The sequence below is a fragment of the Nerophis ophidion genome, linkage group LG19 (genome assembly GCF_033978795.1).
Source record: "Nerophis ophidion isolate RoL-2023_Sa linkage group LG19, RoL_Noph_v1.0, whole genome shotgun sequence".
NCBI classification, from domain to species: Eukaryota; Metazoa; Chordata; class Actinopteri; order Syngnathiformes; family Syngnathidae; genus Nerophis; species Nerophis ophidion.
Genome location: NC_084629.1, coordinates 25753707 through 25777724, shown reverse-complemented (window position 1 = coordinate 25777724; position 24018 = coordinate 25753707). Strand labels below are relative to the sequence as shown.

The window sequence follows — 24018 nt, the reverse complement described above, 5'->3', positions numbered from 1 at the left end:
AACATTATTTGCAAGAACAAAGGCATTCGCTCTCTGGTAACAGAGCAATGCAATAAGTGATCACTGAACAGTGGGAGTAACACGTTAACAGCCAATCAGGTAACAGTATCAATGTTTGGTTCTCCCACGTTGTTGTTTCGCAGTTGATTCCTTATGTGAAGTCTTTGTGGCAGTTTTTTGGGGGATTTTTCAAAACGGACTGTAGTCAGACCAAGGTACTCGTAATCAGTGATATCGAACGTTAGCCACGCTCACCCTGTAGAGGACAGCCGTAATTTCCTGGCACGAAATAGTTTTTTTCTTGGGTTTCTCTACGCTTACATATTCACACTTTGCACTATTTTGTCACACTTCACTAAGCATCTTTTACGTATTTCTTATTTTTGCATGTTAATTGTAAAAAGGTCATTTAGTGTTTAATGTGGTTTTAGAATTTTGTTCACATTGAGTGTTTCCATGCTTGTGTTGACATTTCCTTTCCTTTCTGCATTGATAGCTGATCAGATTATAATCAGAGGAAGGTTACATTTTAGATAAAAATGTTTACATTTTATATAATTTTCTCCCGGTCCTTATTTTCGGTTAGACAAAAAAAAAATTGTTGATATCGATTGATATAAAACACTTATCGCTATATACAGTTTTCCGCCATATTGCGCAGCCCTGCTGCTGCATCAGCCGTCTTGGATCACACACGCAACATCTAACAAGCACACTTGGGCAAACTTGAAAGCACATTTTTTTTGCTTCTCGCACAATTTACAGAAGGTGAACCTATAAGCCATGAAACTTATTTTTCAACCTTAATGCAGCATTGACATGAAGCAAATACCGCGTATTCGTATTGCAGCGAGGTACCCTGAGATTCCCAGCCCGGGTTGGGGTGCCAGTTGAGGCCAAAAATGTTTACCTTTTTAAGTAACATAAAATAGCTAGGAACCAACCAGAAGTTTGCATTGTATGTCATTCTCCACACTATAGGGTATTTAAGGCATTTTGTAGCTAAGGAGGTTTGCCAAAGTACGATATGTTTCAAAATAGGACTGTCAAAATTAACAAAAGTTCCCTAAATAGCACTATTCTTTTTATCGTGCGATTTACTGAGTGACACTCAGTCCATACTGTAGCAATGAAAAAGCAGCATCATTCTAGAAATGGACAAAGAAAAAAGAAGTATATAGTAGAGATGTCCGATAATGGCTTTTTTGCCGTTATCCAATATTCCGGTATTGTCCAACTCTTAACTACCGATTCCGATATCAACCAATACCGATTTATACAGTCTTGGAATTAACACATTATTATGCCTAATTATGTTGTGATACCCCGCTAGATTTTAGGACATTCTCTCTCCGAGAAAGCATGAGGAGGTTGAGGTTTAGGGTAGCGGCGTTTTATATTGTAGCATCCCGGAAGAGTTAGTGCTGGAAGGGATTCTGGGTATTTGTTCTGTTGAGATTATGTTGTTACGGTGCGGATGTTCTTCCGAAATGTGTTTGGCATTCTTGTTTGGTGTGGGTTCAGTGTGGCACATATTTGGAACAGTGTTAAAGTTGTTTATCAGCCACCCTCAGTGTGACCTGTATGGCTGTTGACCTAGTATGCTTTGCATTCACTTGTGTGTGTGTGAAATGCCTTAGATAATGTGATTGGGCCGGCACGCCAAGGCAGTGCCGGCCATCCCAACGTCTATGTACCACTCCGTACAGCGACGTTTTAAAAATTGATACATTTTACTTTTTGAAACTTATACCGATAATTTCCGATATTACATTTTAAAGCATTATCGGCCGATAATATTAGCAGTCCGATAATGGTAGTTCGATATTATCAGACATCTCTAGTATATAGTATGAGAAGTTTAGCTTTGAAGCCCTGGTAGGTCGCTCTCTTAACAAGACCACCGTTATTTCCATCAACTGTCGTTGCGACTAATCACCGGGGTTCCGAGTTGCTTGCAGCAGCAATGTTGCCATGTCTGTATTATAAGCAACTTTTTACTAAGGTCGCATGCAAAGTTTGTGATTCGCGGGTTGTGTTTTTTATTTTTTTACGTGTGGTTGCTTATTTGGGCTTGCTCTTCTAGGCCCACAATAAAGCACAACACGACTGCGTCAGAAGGTAGTTTATTTTCTACACCTTTAAGTACCGTGTGACAGCGATTGGTACAAGAGGGAGTCAAAAAGTGGTTTGGTGTAATTTAGAATTGTGTATGATAACCAAATGTATGTTTTTAAGTAGGAAAACAAACTACAATTTTTTGAATTATATAGTTAAGGCATTGCACCCTAACACCAGGGTGCCAAAAATTGGTAAGATTAAATGTTTTACGCAAAACTCAGACCAAAGATTTCCCATGAAACAATCAATTGACTGAACTCTTATAACTATAGGTAAAGTACTAAAGTACTTTCCAAAATATTCAAACATAGAAAGGCGACAACTGTCTGGTAACAATCAATAGATTGCTGTTGAAATTATAATTTCACATCATGGTTGTTGTGACCAAAATTATCATGGTTATCGTTATTATCACAATATTGTTGAACGTGCTCAGAAAGTACACACATGCCAATCTTTTTAAGCACTTTTAAATTTGTTTTTCTGAAATATATAGACACCCAATATATTTACTTTCCTTGTAAGACAAACATTAAATATTCTGGCTTCTATTTTATCGCTTTTTGAGTGTTCAATGTACACAATTGAATAGATTAGTTGCTCAGACAACAATGTGTTTGGATACGTTCAGATAAGCTTATGACATCTGTAATGGGAAATTACGTTAATGTGTTTTGAATTCATGTTATGTTAGTATTTAAGCTAGTAAGCCAGTAATGCAGCAGCTGCTTCAGCCAGAATTGAGGTTTCACCGTGAGTTTTTCGAAGTGCGGTAAGCAATCCCAGTTTTACGATCATTTTAAGTATAATTTGACCCCTTCAAGAGCACAGAAGTTTGGGAAATGTTGTTTTGGTACTTTTCCATTTTTAAAATTTTTTTTTTATATGGGAACTTGACGGTTTATTAGCCAGTCAATAGACTGAAGTATGGCTTGTTCCATCCCAATGTGTCTGCTACCCTAACAGAAGGCTGCCAGAATGTAGTATGATTAAATTTGAGACACTAGTGATTTAGGGCTATATAAGTAAACATTGATTGATTGATTGAATTTTAACATGCCAAAATAAGAACATTTTTGATTAGTGAACTACTACATTATTGTGGTTAGTAACCCATAAAAAAAGGTGTTAATAATCGTATAAAGATGCAAAACGTGAATAATGACTTCAGGAGTGTTAGTTAACATGTTGTGATATTTATGAAAACAGTTTCTGATCTTTTTTGTTTTCCTTTTCTGTCTACAGCATTTTCAGCTGGCTTTGATCGACTCAAACCTCTGCACTTTGTCCAAGGCTGAGAGTAAGTCGCTGGCCGCTCACGACTATTATTCTATGATTAAACACGCCACCACAACAGCTCTGCACCAGCCTTTTAAGTCCACATTGCATGTCTGGAGGAAATAGGGCCGTTACTCCTCTGTGTGCTGCAGTTCCCCCTGCCTGTCTCTCGCTATCTGCCCCCAAAAAAACGGGGTTGCCTAGGAGACGGCAGAAGGGAGAACTGCAAGATCTCACATGCACATTACACATTACATGCGCACCCTACTGTCTTTCTATCCTCTTCCCATCTGTGATCCATGCTGGGTGCAATCTGTACCCTCTGAGGTCTACAGGAAGAACATGCAATACAGTCTTATTGATTTTCTGTCTATGTGCTTCCTCAACCAGGAAATACTAATTCATATTTTTCTGCTTGTTCCCCTCACAGTTCAGTTCCACATTGCTCATTTGTATGAGATCCAGGTAAGCCCTACGCATTCCTTCTATGTTAGTGAGGTCTAAATAGCTGCAGTATATGCTGAGGATAATGAGCATATTATCTTGGTATTTTAAATGTGGAAAACACAATTGTAATTGCAACGAAGGGGAGTCAGCAGGAATAAAACTGGCCATGCCAGACAACTTATTAATAAATATTTGATCAAATTTAGACTTTTCCCACCACCCTTAAGCATTTCTCACTTCTGCATGAGTGGGCAGTTTTCATTTAAGCCGGAGCCGCTGCTTGTTGCAAGTGTCCAATAAGACCACAAAAAGTTGCATGGCTGAGCAGCTGCATCTACAGTTGTGATCAAAATTATTCAACCCCCACACAATTTTGGTGTTTTAGCAAGTTGGACATTATTCCGTATTTTGTTTATTGTCATCAAATGAAGATGTGTCAAATAGACAAAAGCAACTTAAATTGTAACACTGTATTTTACAAAATACCAAAGAAGGACATTTTTCTTAATATCTCATTGACAAAATTATTCAAACCCCTAGTTACATGCATCTTTGGTACTTAGTAGAACACCCATCCATCCATCCATCCATTTCTACCGCTTATTCCCTTTTCGGGTCGCGGGGGGCGCTGGCGCCTATCTCAGCTACAATCGGGCGGAAGGTGGGGTACACCCTGGACAAGTCGCCACCTCATCGAAGGGCTAGTAGAACACCCTTTGGCAGTAATTACATCCTTCAAATGTGATACATAACCGGACAAAAGCTTCTTGCAACAATCTACAGGTATTTTAGCCCATTCCTCTTGGGCAAAGGCCTCCAGTTCATTCATATTCTTGGGCTAGCGTGCTGCAACTGCCTTCTTCAAGTCCCACCACAGGTTTTCTATAGGATTTAGGTCTGGCGACTGTGAAGGCCACTCCAGAGTCTTCCAGCCCTTCTTCTGCAACCACTCTGATGTTGATTTGGAGGTATGCTTGGGATCGTTGTCCTGTTGGAAGGTCCAACGTCTCCCAAGCCTCAGCTTCGTCACTGACTTCATGACATTTGCAGCTAATATATCCTGGTAGGAAATAGAATTCATAATGCCTTGAACGCGCTGGAGATTCCCGGTACCTGAGGCAGAGAAACAGCCCCAGAGCATAATTGACCCCCCACCATGCTTAACAGTAGGAAAGGTGTTCTTCTCTTTGTAAGCTTAATTTTTTCTCCTCCAGACATAACGTTGATTCATAGGCCCAAAGAGTTTCAGTTTTGTCTCATCGGTCCATAGAACAGTTTCCCAAAACCTTTGGGGTTTGTCCAGATGATTTTTGGCATACTGGAGTCTATTTTTCTTGTGCCTGGTAGTCAGAAGTGGGGTGCGCCTGGGAGTTCTGGTATGGAGGCCTTCATCTCGTAGTGCGCGCCTTATTGTCTGAGACGAAACTGCGTTCCCCCCTCTGCAATGTCCTGTTGTAGTTCCTCAGCTGTTACCCCGGGGTTTTTCATCACTGTACGCACACAGCATCCTCTTTCTACCACGCCTAGGTAGTGTTTCCACTGTGCCTTTAGCTTTAAACTTTCGAATTATGCTCCCAACTGTGTCTCCTCTAATGTGTAATGTCATTGCTATTTTCTTATATCCATATCCTTTCTTATGAAGAGAAATTACCTCCTCTCTTGACTTCTTCCTGGACTTCACTATGTTGCAAATACACCATTGACCATCTACAAGAAGCTGAGCGTCAGTCTTTTTCAATCAGTTTAATTGTTGCTCGTTATGGTTCTAATCACATCTACAGGTGTTTTCAACACCTGATTGAAAAGACCTTATTCAAATTCTGTTCTTAAGAGTTATGATCTTCAAGGGGTTAAATATTTTTGTCAATAAGATATTAAGAAAAATGTCCTTTTTTGGTATTTTGTAAAATACAGTGTTACAATTTAAGTTGCATTTGTCTATTTGACACATCTTTATTTGATATGACTATAAACAAAATACGGAATAAATTTCCAACTTGCTAAAACACCAAAATTGTGTGGGGGTTGAATCATTTTGATCACAACTGTAAGCCATACATCACCAAGTCCAATGCAAAGCGTCGGATGCAGTGGTGTAAAGCACTTTGCCACTGGACTCTAGAGCAGTGGAGATGCGTTCTCTGGACTGATAACTCCTGCTTTTCCATCTGGCAATCTGATGGACAAGTCTGGGTTTGGAGGTTGCCAGCATAACAGTACATTTCGGACTGCATTGTGTTGAGTGTGAAATTTGGTTGAGGAGGATTCATGGTGTGGGGTTGTTTTTCAGGAGTTGGGCTTGGCCCCTTAACCAGTGAAAGGAACTTTGAATGCTCCAGGATGTCAAAACATTTTGGACAATTCTATGCTCCCAACCTTGTGGGAACAGATTGGAGTGGGCCCCTTCCTCTTCCAAAATGACTGTTCACCAGTGCACAAAGCAAGGTCCATAAAGACATGGATGACAGTCTGGTGTGGATGAACTTGACTGGCCTACACAGAGTCCTGACCTGAACTTGATAGAACACCTTTGGGATGAATTAGAACGGAGACTGAGAGCCAAGCCTTCTCGACCAACATCAGTGTGTGACTTCACCAATGCGCTTTTGGAAGAATGGTCGAAAATTCCTATAAACACACTACGCAACCTTGTGGACAGCCTTTCCAGAAGAGTTTAAGCTGTAATAGCTGCAAAAGGTGAACCGACATCATATTGAATCCAAAAAGGGTTCAATAGGATGGAATGGGATGGCACTTGAAGTTCACATGTGAGTCAAGGCAGGTGGCTAAATACTTTTGGTAATATAGAGTATGTTAAGAAGCAGAGACTATATTCAAACTGCAATCAGATGTTTTTGCAAAATCCAATTTTTATGTAGTCGTTCAAATTTCCAATGAAATATGGGACTTCTATGTACAACTGGAGTCCACATTCAGTCTGGAGGACAAGGGCAAAAAACTTCAGCTACAATAGTTTGTGGGGCTGCAAGATACTTGTTGGGAATTTTGTACCGAGGTGTGTGTGGGTGAGTGACTATAATCTAGGTCTCTTTTATATTTTATTCACTTTAAAAGAACACCTTTTTGACACTGACTTTTATTGTTTCTGTCTGTTTGATGACGACTATATTTTGGGTGATCGCGACCCGAACGTTCAGACTGCAGTCGCATCAAATACATGTCTGATTTATATCCACATTTGAAAAATCCAGATATGGGCAACCAAATTGTATTTGACATGCAGTGTGAACATAGCTTCCGTACAATAAGCTATATTGACAAACCCATTATGATGTCTTTATGAGCAAGGGCAAATGAGTAGCGCCAAATCTTTCAGTGGCGGTCCATTTGTATTTGTGGCAAGCCGCCATAAAACAATGGAGTGTGTTGAGAACATGGCTCATTAGCTTGATCCCCACGGTCTGCATTGAAAAAGGCAGGCCTGCTTACTTTTGACTACATCCTATGGATGTTGTCATATGCAGTAACCATTTGGTACTCTGATGTGATGGTGCACAGCATACATATACAGTACTTACTGTGTATAGATAGTGTATTCACCTGACGTCCGGTCCATTAACTATGAGAGGCTCGAAGTGCTGGGACAGCAAGCGTCTGTTGTCATAGCGTTCTCGGTGGCATTTTGCCTTTCTTTAATAGAAAATCATGTATGCTTTTGTTTTTTTAGGCTGTGGGAATTGTTCAAATTGTGAAACGGAAACGAGTTTATTCAGAGTTCCTCGAGAGACAATCAAGAAGGGTGAAAGATGTCAATTTTCCGAGAGACTGTGAGAAAAGTAGTTCACACTCCAGTCCCAAAGGAGCAAAGTCGAGTCACTTTATTGTTAAAGGATTGTTTCATATACTTTTAATGTTTAATATTTCCCATTTATCTTGATAATATTTGGATTTTATCTTGTTTCTGAGTTCTTAAAATGCTTTTTCGCTACGAGTGTTTTGTTAAGCACCAACTCGGCCAGTCTTAATATAAGGAGTCAAATGTGAGCAAAACCTAAAAGAGTTAAGTTTTTACCAAATCAGCCATCCATTCATTCATCCATTTTCTACCCCTTGTCCCTCTTGGAGCCGCAGGGGATGCTGGAGCCTATCTCTGCTGCATTCGGGCGGAAGCTGGGGTACGCCCTAGACAAGTCGCCACCTCATTGCAGGGCAAACACAGATAGACAACATTCACACTCACATTCACAAACTAAGGCCAATTTAGTGTTTCCAATCAACCTATCCCCAGGTGCATGTCTTTGGAGGTGGGAGAAAGCCGGAGTACCCGGAGGGAACCCACGCATTCACAGGGAGGACATGCAAACTCCACACAGAAAGATCCCGAGCCCGGTATTGAACTCGGGACTACTCAGGACCATCATAAATGAATATTTCAGCACATACACCACGTTGACATCTATAGTTATATTTTGATGAATATGTAAAAACAACAACGAACGTGGCTGTAGACACAAATTTAAAACATGAAATGCAACATCACCTAAGCAAAAACAATGCGTATTTATTTCCGGGAGAGTCTTCATACCAATTACCTTTACCCGGTTATAACCCAAAGAAGTTGTAGACCGCCACACTTTTCCAAGTTTGTATCTTGTTTTGTTGTGTAGAATGGTCTGGGAACTCGTCACATAGATAATCCTTGATCACTCGACAAATCTTTTTGATAGGTATAGGTATAGGCTCCAACACCCCTCCGCGACTCCCAAAGGGACAAGCAGTAGGAAATGGATGGATGGCTAGGGATAGATTCCATAGCACAGTTTGCATTATATACTCGTATCTGCTTTTAGTAGTAAGTTCTAGGCCCCCTTGCGTACTTACATTGTTTTCACACTGTTTGGTGGTCCACCACTTTTACTTCATTCAAAAGTCACGTGACTGAATACAACCTAGGTAAGAAGATTTGTTAGCACTGTAGCAGCCTAAGCGACGTGCCCACGTGGCGAGCAGGCCTCCTTGTTCATTTACTTATACAGCCTTCTAAAACCTCAGAATGCTCAGGCAGTCTTGTGACCCATCCAAGTCCTGGTCTGCTGGGATGATGGATGACAGGATTTGTTTGTGGATCAATGGCATATGACCAGTATATGATTCATCAGACTGTCAGCGTGTAGCGCTTCATCTCAATTAGGACATGTTTTTGTCTGACTTTATTGAACTGGAGCAGGAAGGAACCACTCGGAGCGCCTCTCATTTATTGGCCTCAAGTGTCACTGTTTACCCTTTAACAGCGCTCAGACAGGAAGAGTCCCGAACCAGACAAGAATGGGTGTGGCCTATTTTGTGTGTGTGTGTGTGTGGTTGAGTCTGATTTAAGTTGATAAGATAGGGAGTCTGCTGATTATTTGAGGTGGGGTCAATCAGGTCGCCGAGACAAAACAAACGGCAGCTCATGTTTCATTGGTGCCAAAGTGGACACCCAGCACACAATCACACACTTGAAAAAAAGTGCCCGGACGTGTCGGGTCTGGTCCGACCCTCCCCCCCAACGTTTGTGTTTGTCCGGACGGACGGTCATTACAAGTGTGAGGAGTTTTTTTTTTTTCCTCTTCGACTCTTTTGTCTGTGCGCCATAAAACGCGTGCTCCTGTCCTGACGGGCGTCTTGTCTCCTTTTTGCAGAAAAAGTACCGAGCCGCCAAAGAAGCCTACGAGAGTCTCTTGCAGACGGAGAGTCTTCCCGCTCAGGTGAAGGCGGCCACACTGCAACAACTTGGTGAGTGTCTTTGGGTCCTCGTGCGGACTTCATGCATCTGGACTGCGAGCCATCTGCAGCACTTTGGTACAATAAGTGATGTCATAGAGTACAACATGCTATGTGAATTATATACACTTTTTTTTTTTTAAAGCATTTTTATCAAATATTAATATTGTAGTTTTGCATTTTTAAAGATGATCGTTTATTCTTTGGAGTGTGCCTTAAAGGCCTACTCAAATGAGATTTTCATATTTGAACGGGGATAGCAGGTCCATTCTGTGTCATACTTGATCATTTCGCGATATTGCCATATTTTTGCTGTAAGGATTTAGTAGAGAACATCCGCGATAAAGTTCGCAACTTTTGCTTGCTAACAGAAAAGCCCTGCCTCTACCGGAAGTCGCAGACGATGACGTCACATGTTGATGGCTCTTCACATCTTCACATTGTTTTTAATGGGAGCCTCCAACAAAAACAGCTATTCGGACCGAGAAAACCACAATTTCGCCATTAATTTGAGCGAGGATGAAAGATTCGTGTTTGAGGATATTGATAGCGGCGGACTAGAAAAAAAAAACAAGTTAAAAGAAAAACGCGATAGCAGTGGGACAGATTCAGATATTTTTAGACACATTTACTAGGATAATTCTGGGAAATTCCTTATCTTTCTATTGTGTTGCTAGTGTTTTAGTGAGTTAAACAGTTCCTGACAGTCGGAGCTGTGTGTCCACGGGTGTGTTGACGCGCAGTGTCTCAGGGAAGTCGACAGCAGCTTTATGGGCGGCACAAGCGCAGCTCATCTCCGGTAAGAAGCGACTTTTTACCACAATTTTCTCACCGAAACCTGCTGGTTGACATTCGGTTGGGATCCATGTTCGCTGTGATCAATAGGAAAGTTTCACCTCCGTGAATTTTAAACAAGGGATCACCGTGTGTTTGTGTGGCTAAAGGCTAAAGCTTCCCAACTCCATCTGTCTACTTTGACTTCTCCAATATTAATTGAACAAATTGCAAAAGATTCAGCAACACAGATCTCCAAAATACTGTGTAATTATGCAGTTAAAGCAGACAACTTTTAGCTGTGTGTGTGCGCAAGGCTCATATTTCCTAACACCCCGTGACGTCAAGCGTACACGTCATCATTACGCGACGTTTTCAAGAAAAAAACTAAAAAGGCCGTATTGGCATGTGTTGCAATGTTAATATTTAATTATTGATATATAAACTATCAGACTGCGTGGTGGGTAGTAGTGGGTTTCAGTAGGCCATTAATAATTATTTACGTGCTTGCTCTTTCAGTTTAAAAAAAAATATACATACAGTACAGGCCAAAAGTTTGGACACACTTCCTCATTCAATGTGTTTTTTTTATTTTCACGACTATTTACATTGTATATTGTCACTGAAGGCATCAGAATTATGAATGAGCACGTGGAGTTACCGTGGGGCAAAAAAGTTTTTAGTCAGCCACCGATTGTGCAAGATCTCCGACTTAAAATGATGACAGAGGTCTGTAATTTTCATCATAGGTATACTTCAACTGTGAAAGACAGAATGTGAAAATAAAATCCAGGAATTCACATTGTAGGAATTTTAAAGAATTTATTTGTAAATTATGGTGGAAAATAAGTATTTGGTCAGTAACAAAAATTCAACTCAATACTTTGTAATATAACCTTTGTTGGCAATAACAGAAGTCAAACAATTACTATAGGTCTCTACCAGGTTTGCACACACAGTAGCTGGTATTTTGGCCCATTCCTCTATGCAGATCTTCTCAAGAGCAGTGATGTTTTGGGGCTGTCGCCGAGCAACACAGACTTTCAACTCCCTCCACAGATTTTCTATGGGGTTGAGGTCTGGAGACAGGCTAGGCCACTCCGGGACTTTCAAATGCTTGTTACGGAGCCACTCCTTCGTTGCCTGGGCGGTGTGTTTGGGATCATTGTCATGCTGGAAGACCCAGCCATGTTTCATCTTCAAAGCTCTCACTGTTGGAAGGAGGTTTTGGCTCAAAATCTCACGATACATGGCCCCGTTCATTCTTTCCTTAACACGGATCAGTCGTCCTGTCCCCAAAGCATGATGTTTCCCCCATGCTTCACAGTAGGTATGGTGTTTTTGGGATGCAACTCAGTTTTCTTCTCCCTCCAAACACGACGAGTTGAGTTTATACCAAAAAGTTCTATTTTGGTTTCATCTGACCACATGATATTCTCCCAATCCTCAGCTGTATCATCCATGTGCTCTCTGCCAAACTTCAGACGGGCCTGGACATGCACTGGCTTAAGCAGGGGGACACGTCTGGCACTGCAGAATTTGATTCCCTGTCGGCGTATTGTGCTACTGATGGTAACCTTTGTTACTTTGGTCCGAGCTCTCTGCAGGTCATTCACCAGCCCCCCCCGTGTGGTTATGGGATTTTTGCTCACCGTTCTTATGATCGTTTTGACCCCACGGGATGAGATCTTGCGTGTAGCCCTAGATCGAGGGAGATTATCAGTGGTCTTGTATGTCTTCCATTTTCTGATAATTGCTCCAACAATAGATTTTTTTCACACCAAGCTGCTTGCCTAATGTAGATTCACTCTTCCCAGTCTGGTGCAGGTCTACAAGTCTTTTCCTGGTGTCGTTCGACAGCTCTTTGGTCTTGGCCATAGTGGAGTTTGGAGTCTGACTGTTTGAGGCTGTGGACAGGTGTCTTTATATACAGATAATGAGTTCAAACAGGTTGCATTAATACAGGTAACAAGTGGAGGACAGAAGAGCTTCTTAAAGAATAAGTTACAGGTCTGTGAGCGCCACAGATATTCCTTGTTTGAAGTGACCAAATTCTTATTTTCCACCATAATTTACAAATTAATTCTTTAAAATCCCTACAATGGGAATTCCTGTATTTTTTTTTTGCACATTCTGTCTCACAGTTGAAGTGTACCTATGATGAAAATTACAGACCTCTGTCATCATTTTAAGTGGGAGAACTTGCACAATCGGTAGCTGACTAAATACTTTTTTTCCCCAATGTATGTACTTAACAAAAAAAGGTGAAATAACTGAAAACTTGTTTCATATTCTAGTTTCTTCAAAATAGCCACCCTTTGCTCTGGTTACTGTTTTGCACACTCTTTGCATTCTCTCGATGAGCTTCAAGAGGTAGTCACGTGAAATAGTTTCCACTTCACAGGTGTGCTTGAAGCTCATCGAGAGAATGCCAAGACTGTGGAAAGTAGTAATCAGAGCAAAGAGTGGCTATTTTGAAGAAATTAAAGTATAAAACATGTCTTCGGTTATTTCTCCTTTTTTGTTAAGTACATAACTCCACATATGTTCATTCATAGTTTTGATGCCTTCAGTGACAATCTACAATGTAAATAGTCATGAAAATAAAGAAAACGCATTGAATGAGAAGGTGTGTATAAACTTTTGTACTGTGTGTGTGTGTGTGTGTGTGTGTGTGTGTGTGTGTGTGTGTGTGTGTGTGTATGTATATATTTATATATATATATATATATATATATATATATATATGTCTTGATTGGATTATCCAGAGAATAGTGCTTGATACCGTGGTAGAGCGCAATATGTAGGTGTAGCTACACCTATATATATATATATATAAAATTTTCTTTTAGGTTATTTTTTTACAGATGAGTAAAAAAATGTTTTTTTCATTTTTCATACATATTGCTCGGTATTGTGGCCTAACAGCTCAATTTTTGTTTCATCTGACCACAGAACCTTCTTCCTGAAGGTCTAATCTCTGTCCATGTGATTTTAGATGTAATACAAAATGAGCTGTCTGGCCACAATACCCAGCAATATGTATGAAAAAAAAAAAAAAAAAAAAAATCCTTTAATCTCAGGAACACCAGACCTACCGTCAAGCATGGTGGTGGTAATATTATGCTCTGGGCCTGCTTTGTTGCCAATGGAACTGGTGCTTTACAGAGAGTAAATGGGACAATGAAAAAGGAAAATTACCTCCACATATTTTAGGACAACCTAATTCATCATCCCGGTGGTTGGGTCTTGTGCGCAGTTGGGTGTTCCAACAGGACAATGACCCCAAACACAAATCAAAAGTGGTAAGGGAATGGCTAAATCAGGCTAGAATTAACGTTTTAGAATGGCCTTCCCAAAGTCCTGACTTAAATCCTATTGAGAACATGTGGACAATGCTGAAGAAACAAATCATGTCAGAAAACCAACAAATTTAGCTGAACTGCACCAATTTTGTCAAGAGGACTGGTCAAAAATTCAACCAGAAGCTTGCCAGAAGCTTGTGGATGGCTACCAAAAGCGCCTTATTGCAGTGAAACTTGCCAAGGGACATGTAACCAAATAATAACATTGCTGTATGTATACTTTTGACCCAGCAGTTTTCGTCACATTTTTAGTAGACCCTTAATAAATTCATAAAAGAACCAAACTTCATGAATGATTTTTGTGACAAACAAGTATTTGTTCCAATCACTCTATCACAAAAAAAAATAAAATTTGTAGAAATGATTGGAAACTCAAGACAGCCATGACATTATGGTCATTACAAGTGGATGTAAACTTTTGACAACGACTATCTACGTCTAGCTTGTGTGCTATTGTGTGCTTAGCTGCTGTTTAGCTGCTAGCTCCTAGTAGCCTTATAACCCACTAGTTGTCAAACTTTTTTCACCAGTACCACCCCAAACATTTCCTAGTACCACCATAATGACCAACATTAAAATATAGTTGCATAGTAGGCGTAAATATTCATTCAAAATAAGGCTGATGTCTTATTTAACAAATAGATATGTTATTTTTGGCCACTGTAACATTACACACAGTTTGAACAGTAACCCTGTGTCTGAATATCAGAAAATAAAACACTAATCTCTTATTAAAGATGTTATTTGGCAATATTTAGGCCATTTTACGATACACGATATATATCTCGATATTTTGCCTTAGCCTTGAATGAACACTTGATGCATATAATCACAGCAGTATGATGATTCTGTGTGCCTACATTAAAAAATTCTTGTTCATACTGCATTAATATATGCTCATTTTAAACTTTCATTCAGAGAGGGAAATCGCAACTAAGTCAATTTACCAAAACTGTATTTATTAAACAGTTATTAAGCAGTGGCACAAACATTCATGTAATTTCAAAAACAGAAAATGCAAGATTGTCAGAGACAAAAAAAGTGCACTTTTGTGCATGATGTCACTAAGATGACAAATCAAAACAACACTAAATTAAAGTGCACTTTTTGTACAGGACGCCACTACAATAGTTTAAAACAAATATAGTGCACTTTTGTGCAAGATGTGACAAAAGATATTTCCAAAACTGTCAAAAAAAAATTAGCTGCATAATATTAAATCAAACAGTGAATGTCCTTCGTTCTGTGGTAGGTTCCTGCGGACGTTATCTATTTCTGTTGTTGATTTTGTTTTTCATATGGTGTTGATCTGGAAATGGTTGCTTCGGCTTTTTGTGGGTGTCGCACCGAACGGAGATGTTGACATGCACTTTCAAACTGTCTTCATTTTCTAGCGGGTGACTTTTCAAATGATGCTACAAATTAGTAGTGCTGCTGCTTTTTGTAGCAAAGTTTTTGCCGCATAATTGCATATTCCCGCTTGAACCCAAACCACCGCCAGACGATGCACCCCGTGTTGTTTTACTTGGGAAATAATTATTCCTCCATTTGCTACCAGATTCGCACCTTCTCTCTCGTATAACCACTCGCAACGTACCGTTAGCATCACAGCTAATGTTACCCATGTAGCTATCTCTCTGCTCAGGGATGGCGTGTGACGTTGTATGTGTGACAGTATGTGACGTATGTAAGAAGGTGCGCTTATTTATGACCCTGTAAGAGGGAGAGACTAGAAAGGGAAATGCATGTAGTGTAATGCCTGCAGCTTGAAGCAACTGTGTGAGAACAAATACTCGAATGTCAAGATATAGTCATTTTCTATATCGCACAGACAAAACCGCGATGTATATCGATATATCGCCCAGCCCTAACTCGGACCACATTTTAAGAATCACTGCTATAGTCTAGTATGTTAACCTTTTTGTAAATGACTTGACTCAATCAGAAGAAAACACCAACCATGTGTTAGCGGACATTTAACGATACTAAAGAAAGTTAATAAAGCTGTATATTTGACTTTAACTGATTATTTTTTAAGCAAATGACTCCTTAGGCTTTCAAATTCTTTCTCGACAAAATCTGTCGAAAATGTATAGTTGTTTCTCCTGGATATATTTGATTGTGGCGGTGCGTCACTGCAACACATTAGCCGCCACACCTTAAAAAATGTGTTGTTTTTTTTTACCTGAAAACAAAATTAAGTAATATCCTGTATTTTAGCGTCCAGAAGAAAGCACACAAAATCCGACGCTCCTATTGCCAATTTTACGCTAACAATGGGCCTAATTCTAGCAAGCATTTCCTCTGGGTTTCACTCCTAGACACACACCAACTCATTCTACGCCAACACAATGTGTTCACAGCCCATGGGAAAAATGAACATCATGACACACCAGTAACACTAGCAGGTAGTTACAGTATAAATGGATATAAACTTAGTTTATGTTTTGCGCAGAATTGACTTGTGATGCATTGAAAATGTGTCCGCCGAAAAAAGATGTACTTTGATCACGTTGTCCACATTTGCGGTCCTCTCCAAGGTTTCTCATTGTCATCATTTTCACTGTCACCGACGTCCCACTGGGTGTGAGTTTTTCCTTGCCCTTATGTGGGCTCTGTACCGAAGATGTTGGTTTGTGCAGCCCTTTGAGACACTTGTGATTTAGGGTTATATGAATAAACATTGATTGATTGATTGATAATACTACCACCACCATGCTTGACGGTAGGAATGACTTCCCTGGGATTAAAGGCCTCACCTTTTCTCCTCCAAATATTTTGCTGGGTATTGTGGCCAAACAGCTCAATTTCTGTTTCATCTGACATCACATTGACAAAGATAAGACCTTCTGGAGGAAAGTTCTATTTCTTGAGGTTAAATCCATACGATTAGTAATACCGTTTACATTTTTAATTGCAGAAAAAAAACGAAATTTCTTCAGGCATTTTAAACAACACTGCTTACTTCCTGTTGCGGTTTCATTTTAAATGTGCAATTAGCGTCCGTCTGTCCGCTGCTGGGACTGAGAGTTTCTTTGCAGCAGCCGATGTGTCGGGAAAGTTGCCACTACTTGTTTGTCTTTTCACTGCTAACTTTGTCAGTGTTCCAATAACATAAATAATAGCTCAAATGTTTTGTCATCTCAACGAATTAAACGCAGGCTGTGTTGCTGTGAGGCACAAATATTGTGTGTTAGATGTGAAAGTTATCACTTCTGTTTATTTTTGTTGCCCAAACTGTTGCACTGAATTACATGGTTGTTGTTGAAGAACAAAGCCTGTTTATTCGACTTTATCTTCATCAGCCAAACTGCTTTGTGTTTTATATTAATATCAAAAAGTAAACACTATGGTTTTTACATTACTTGTGTTTTTTTCATTCCACAAAGTAATTATTTTAATAACTATTCATGTGACTTAACATTTTACTAATATTTTTTGGTGTATAATTAATTCCTATACGACAAGTTTCTGCTGAAACTCTCCATGGATCTGTCTTGATACAACATGTACACACATTAGTATATGTAACTTTATGTACATAACTTAAAAAATACCTTTTTCTATGAAAATTTCAAAATAGAGAACGTGATCATGTAATAAAAAAGCTGGTACTATTAACAAAAACACAAATATTAGATAACGTTTATTTTGAGCATTTTTATGAGATATTACAAATTACATGATGGTGTCACATTCACACGCAAACACCATTTTACTATACATAATGAATCATCCTGATTAATAATTGTGTTTTCAATATTGATAAAAATAATCTTCATTATTATTTTGCCCATAATCGTGCATGTGTCAGACTTGACCTCATACATAAACACTATTTTTATCTATGTGGACAAAAAGTTCAGTTATGTCTTATGTCAATAAGGTGCCATCTTGCGAAATGTTCACAATTATTTGTAGTATTATTTTGGCATATTACTTTGTTTTAATTCTTGTGTTGTTTTCATATACACATTGAACTTTTTACTTGAGGTACTTACATACATTTTGAATTAAAAAAAAAAAAAAAACTTTTTTGAAAGATTTCAGTATAAGTAGTTTTTGAAAGTTTTGGGCACATTTAGAATTACTGAGATAATAATAACTGTGATAATTTTGGTCACAATAACTGTGAAAATAAATGTTCATAACGTGACATCCCTTGTCTCTAAACACGTGTACGGTTTACAATAACACAAAAAATTGATGTTAGATCGGTTGCCAGTTATTTTTGATAAAAAAAGAGTGATTAAATGGATTGTAGAAATCTCTAGAAAAACATTTACAAAATAAAGAACAACTGTTATGTAAACATGAAAAAAACTTATGTTCATACAATAATCAATAACAGATTTGTTTTAAATCTTTGTACACATTTTTCTGCCTTTTTAACAAAAATATATGCTCATTGACCAGACCCCCATCATCACAGGTATCTTGTCACTAAAATTAACAACCATCACCCGAGTGCCCCGGTGGTAAAACACATTTCCAGCTGAGCCAGCTTGGGTTGTCATGGTGACCCATGGCGCTCACTACAGGTGTTGTTGGGAGGAGCAAGGTCTATGTTTGCACTAAGAGCACTTTGGTACCTGAGGTGTGTTTGGACTTGAAAGGTTTTTTTGTAAATGCTGTTTCGGTTTACAGCATTGACCAGTGAACAACGCTTTTGTTTGGAATCTGCTAGGCTTTTGGACTATACGGTGGTCTCACAAAAATAGGTTTTTAACATCTTTTTGCATGGTTTGTTTAAGGCTGGATGCATCACACAGTGGAGCAGCTGGGCGACAAAGGCACCAAGGACAGTTATGCCATTCAGTGTCTGCAGAAGTCTCTAGAGGCTGATCCAAACTCGGGCCAGTCCTGGTATTTCCTTGGCAGGTAGGATGACACAAAAGAATCTTAGTCTACATGACAATGCATTTGCACACACGTGCCATACCAACATGATTTGCCTAATGGCCTCTGAACCAATCGGAAAACTGTTTTGTTCCTGTCCAAAAAAGAACAAGTCTGAAAAAGCTGACTTGCTCGTCTGACTTCTGGCATGTATGGCTACTTAAAGGTGCTGCAGGAAGTGGATAGGCGCTGACGTTCGAAAAAGCCACAATCATTATAACCAGGGTTTCCGTGGGTCATTGAAAATCATTAAAGGGATTTTGCAAAAATTAGACCTTAAATGGCATTAAAAAGCATTAAATACGATGTCTGGAGGCTTTGTAAAATGCCATACAATTGTAGGCCTGAGCCAATAGTCAATAAGTAATTTAATTAAAATGATTAAAGGTCTACTAAAATGAAATTTTCTTATTTAAACGGGTTATAGCAGGTCCATTCTATGTGTCATACTTAATCATTTTGCGATATTGCCATATTTTTGCTGAAAGGATTTAGTAAAGAACATTGTCAATAAAGTTCGCAACTTTTGGTCGCTAATAAAAAAGCCTTGCCTTTACCGGAAGTAGCAGACGATGTGCGTGTGACGTGACCGGTGTGAGAGCTTCTCACATCCTCACATTGTTTATAATGATAGCCTCTAGCAGCAAGAGTTTTTCGGACCGAGAAATCGACATTTTCCCCATTAATTTGAGCGAGGATGAAAGATTCGTGGATGAGAAACTAAAAAAAAAAAAAAAGAAAAAGCTATGGCTCCGGGCCGCGGCAGTAGTAGCGTTTCAGATGGAATTAGACACATTTACTAGGATAATTCTGGAAAATACCTTATCTGCTTATTGTGTTAATAGTATTTTAGTGAGGTTAGATGAGTAAAGTCATACCTGAAAGTCGGATGGCTGAGGTGAACGCCAGTGTCTCAGAGAGAAGCCGATGAGGAGCCAAGATCACAGCTGCCTTTTTGACAGCTACAGGAGATGTTCCCATAATCCACTGAACTCTCCGATAAGAGGCGACAATTTTCCCATCCAAAAACTAGCTGGTTGACGTAGAGAAACATGTTCGCTTGACCGCTCTGTGTTAAAGCTTCACAACAAAAACAAAGAAACACCGGCTGTGTCCCGGTGCTAAAGGCAGTTGCAATCCACCGCTTTCCACCAACAGCATTCTTATTTATAGTCTCCATTGTAATTGAACAAATTGCAAAAGATTCAGCAACACAGATGTCCAAATCACTGTGTAATTATGCAATGAAAAGAGACGACTTTTAGCCGTAAGTGGTGCTGGGCTAAAATGTCCCCTCCAACCAAAAACGTCACAAACACGCGTCATCATTCCGCAACGTTTTCAACAAGAAACTCCGCGGGAAATTTAAAATTGTAATTTAGTAAACTAAACCGGCCGTCTTGGCATGTGTTGCAATGTTAAGATTTCATCATTGATATATAAACTATCAGACTGCGTGGTCGGTAGTAGTGGGTTTCAGTAGGCCTTTAATGCAGGCGTGTTAAATGGGGTTAGGATTATAGGGTTATATGGCGCACTGTCAAGTTTTGAGAAAATGACAAGGCAAGGCAACTTTATTTATATGGCACGTTTACAACAATTTTGAAATTGGAACAAAAAAAAGAATATAACAAAAAAAACAATACAAAAGCAAATAAAGAAACATAAACATTGAATGAGCTAAACAAGATAGTGCAAAAGCGATAACGGTAAAAGGGTTCGAATAAAAAGTAAAATTGAAAGATAAAAATAATGAAATAATAAAAGTGCGACAAATTAAAAAATAAGTAAAGCGACAGGGTATGGGGGGAGACTAGAAATGGTGCCCTAGTGGGCGGGCTCAGCTCAGGTTAAAGGCCAGTGAGAAGAGGTAGGTCTTTAGAAGAGTTTTGAAAACCCCCAGGTTCTGACCTAATGTGGAGGGGAAGGCTGTTCCAGAGCTTAGGGGCTGCAACGTTGAAGGCTCTGTCCTCTCTGGTCTTTCGCCTGGATCTGGGGACCGCGAACAGCAGTTGGTCAGCTGACCTTAGAGCTCTAAATGAGGTATTATGGTGCAGAAGCTTGGTCAGGTATCGTGGGGCCATGCCATTTAGGGATTTAAAAAAAAATAGTTTAAAATCCATGCGGTGACGGACAGGAAGCCAGTGGAGTGAGGCCAGGACTCTGGTGATGGGCTTGCGTTTTTTGGTGCTGGTGAGGAGACGGGCAGCCGCGTTTTGCACAAGCTGCAAACGGCGAGTGATGCCTGATCAATGCCAGCGTACCGTGAGTTGTTGTCTAGCCGGTGTGTGATAAAGGCGTGTATAGCAGTCTCCAGGTTTCCCTGGGAAAGATGGGCCTTGGTCTTTGCTAGGGCTCTGAGATGATTAAAGCTGGTAGTAACCACTGAGCTGACCTGTTTGGTTGAATTTAAAGGCACTATCGAAGATCACTCCGAGATTTCTCACAGAGGACAGAATGTTTTCACCCGGAGGACCTAGAGCACTGACAAACGAGACTGGAGATGAGGATCTCGGTCTTGCTCTAGTTAAGGTTGAGGAAGGTAGCACTCATTCATGTTTTGATGTCAAATGAAAGGATTTTTAGTGCGCCTTATAGACCGAAAAATACGGTAGTCTTCATTTTCAAAATGTTCTTTCGGAGCTTGCGTGGCAGAACTTTGTGCCGATTTTCCTCTTTTTTTATGTCAGTTTTCCTCATTTCTTTCTCAAAGGGTGCTCACATGCCTGTAAATGAAAATTAACTTGATAACTTTGCCTGCCCCTAAAAATTGCTTTGTGTGTGTGTTTCTTTTCTTTGTCTCTGGCTTTCAAAGTGGATACAAGAAGTCTTACTCATCGCTCTCAGCACTTGAGCACGTTTAATTGAACATAGTGAAGCCTCTTGTCAATCATCCACAATATTTGTTTCTGTAACGTACACACACAGATTACACGGACATCGCCTCGCTAGTCGCGACTCGCTGGTAAAAAGCACTGCTAAGTACAAAGAGTTAGGAGAGAAAAAAAAGGTTAGAAAGCCAAATGTTCCTCTTTGGGAATATTTCATCTTCAAACTGAATAAGCAACTTGAGCCCGAACTAGCGAGTACGCCGAAATGGTACATGCATACATGCAACAAAAAAGATAACAAAACAAACCTCCTGACCCAATTTTTCCAATTGGAGAAAAACTGCACTTTAAGATGTTCAATATTTATCAAAGTCCAATTTTTGTGAACAGATATTGAGATTCCATTTTATTTTTATGTTTATATACCTTTTTAGCGTAATTAAGTCATGGACCTTCCAATTACAATTGTAAAAAAATACTACAGTACTAAAACATATTTCAAGTTTGAAAGGTTACGTGCATTGTTATTGTATATTATAATTACATAAGTGCTTAATTTGGCTACAGTTAATGTAAACTGTTCAACTATTGAACATTGCAGTTCATCCGAAAAAAAAAAAAATTTTAGGCTATATTCTTAATAAATTTGCAAAATAAAAAAAAACCTACTTCACAATGTTAGGTATTTTGTGTAGAATTTCTTCAGTTTTGGAACTAGGCGATAACATAACACTGTGAAGCACTGTATCAACCACATTTATTGGTTTAAAAGCCTAACCGTAATAAAATGCTTAATGTAAACACGCCATCTGGAATATTCTGACCTGATCACGCACGTTCAGATCAAAATTTCATTCCAATCCAGGCGCATGGTATATGCCAATAGTCATTCGAATTTTAGCGCATGAAAACACATTTTCCGAAATTCGGGTCAGAATTATCCTTAAGCCGCATTTCTTTGATGTCAGCCACACTGTGGTAGTAGAGCGGGTACTAAATTTAGTAGTTCCGGAATCAAATGATTGTCTTGCTGCTGTCTCCCCACATGTACAGAAGTAGCGTTATTTACTGTTGAGTTTGTTGCTTTAAAAAAAGACTATAAAAAACAAAAGTATGGTCTGGAGTGTCATGTGTCGATGTAACAATAAAAGAAAGGATCCAGGCGTCGTCTTGACAAGTTGGTTTATTCACGACATTACGGCTACTCCAAACGCTAACGCTAGCCTCAGACACATACACAGAATGTCGTAACATAAAGACGTGCCGCAACCCGTACCTAGTCACAACATAAACAACACAGAACAGCTCCATTTCAAAAAGAGAGGTAAAACAAAAGTAGTGAACAAAAGGAAAAAATTATAAATATTGTGATTAACGTCGGACAACCAGAAATGCACAAAGCTATGTTTGTTTACAGTGGAAGTCGACTGCTTCTTAAGGACCAGCAATGAGTGAACTCGTCCAAAAGATGGCGCCGTAGCACAAATAACACACCATTCCGCTTGTTAGGTTATGCGCATGATTCCGATTTAAGGTGTGATGCATGAAAAAACACGTCATAATCCGATTCTATTTTCATTTTCCATGTACACAGTAACATTCTTATAAGATAATACGATTATCATTGTAAAATGCTTACAATTTTGTCCATTTTGTACATACAACTGTATGCTTTTGGCCAATAGTAATAATACTGATATGCAGTAACACAAGGGCATTCAATTTATTTAAAATTATATGTATTAAAAAAAGGCTATAAATTAGATTTGCTGATACCTGCAGGAATGGTAACATAGATTTTTTTTTTTTCTTAAATAGTCTGCAGCAATAAATTTGAATTTATTGGTAACATATATTTATTGCCCAGGCCTATATACTATGTTTGTAAGTGAACTCATTGTTCAAGACATGACTCACCCTTGTCTGCTGGTCTTCCAGGTGCTACTCCAGTATTGGGAATGTGCAAGATGCCTTCATCTCCTATCGTCAATCCATCGATAAGTCCGAGGCCAGCGCTGACACTTGGTGCTCCATAGGGTGAGGAAGAAGCTGGGAATTAAATAGTTGAATAAATGTTAATTGTCATTCAATAGTTTTGTATTAGCATTAACTTATTTTTACAGCATCATGCTGAGGTAATAAATGTTTAATTTGTCCGCGTCTTCAGGGTGCTCTACCAGCAGCAAAACCAGCCTATGGACGCGCTGCAGGCCTACATCTGCGCCGTGCAACTGGACCACAACCACAGCGCCGCCTGGATGGATCTGGGCACGCTGTACGAGAGCTGCGGGCAGCCGCACGACGCCATCAAGTGCTATATCAACGCCACGCGCAGCAAGGCATGCGTCAACACCGCTGCGCTCATGCAGCGCATCAAGCTGCTGCAGGTAGGCTTGATTGACAACGTGATGCGGCGACGCCAAGCTATTTAGTGTTATGAAATGCCAAAGCAATCAGCTTTTGCTCTTTTTGTCATTTTCATATCTATCACCCAGATATGAATTTATTTTATTTCACTATCATTTTGTGTAATGACCAAACATACCTTCATTGCATACATTTGTGATATGTTCTGTACC

At 39.5% G+C, this 24018-nt stretch overlaps 1 protein-coding gene across 4 annotated transcripts in view; it reads left to right on the top strand.

The window, feature by feature from the left end:
- kdm6a (lysine (K)-specific demethylase 6A) overlaps positions 1–24018 on the top strand; it is a 133527-nt gene that overhangs the window by 73318 nt on the left and 36191 nt on the right. For all 4 annotated transcript variants that reach the window (XM_061879672.1, XM_061879671.1, XM_061879674.1 and 1 more), the window contains 6 exons: positions 3367–3421; positions 3830–3864; positions 9489–9582; positions 18464–18590; positions 23378–23476; positions 23607–23826. In XM_061879672.1, coding sequence (XP_061735656.1) covers positions 3367–3421; positions 3830–3864; positions 9489–9582; positions 18464–18590; positions 23378–23476; positions 23607–23826 — 630 coding nt within the window. The remainder of the gene's footprint in view (positions 1–3366; positions 3422–3829; positions 3865–9488; positions 9583–18463; positions 18591–23377; positions 23477–23606; positions 23827–24018) is intronic.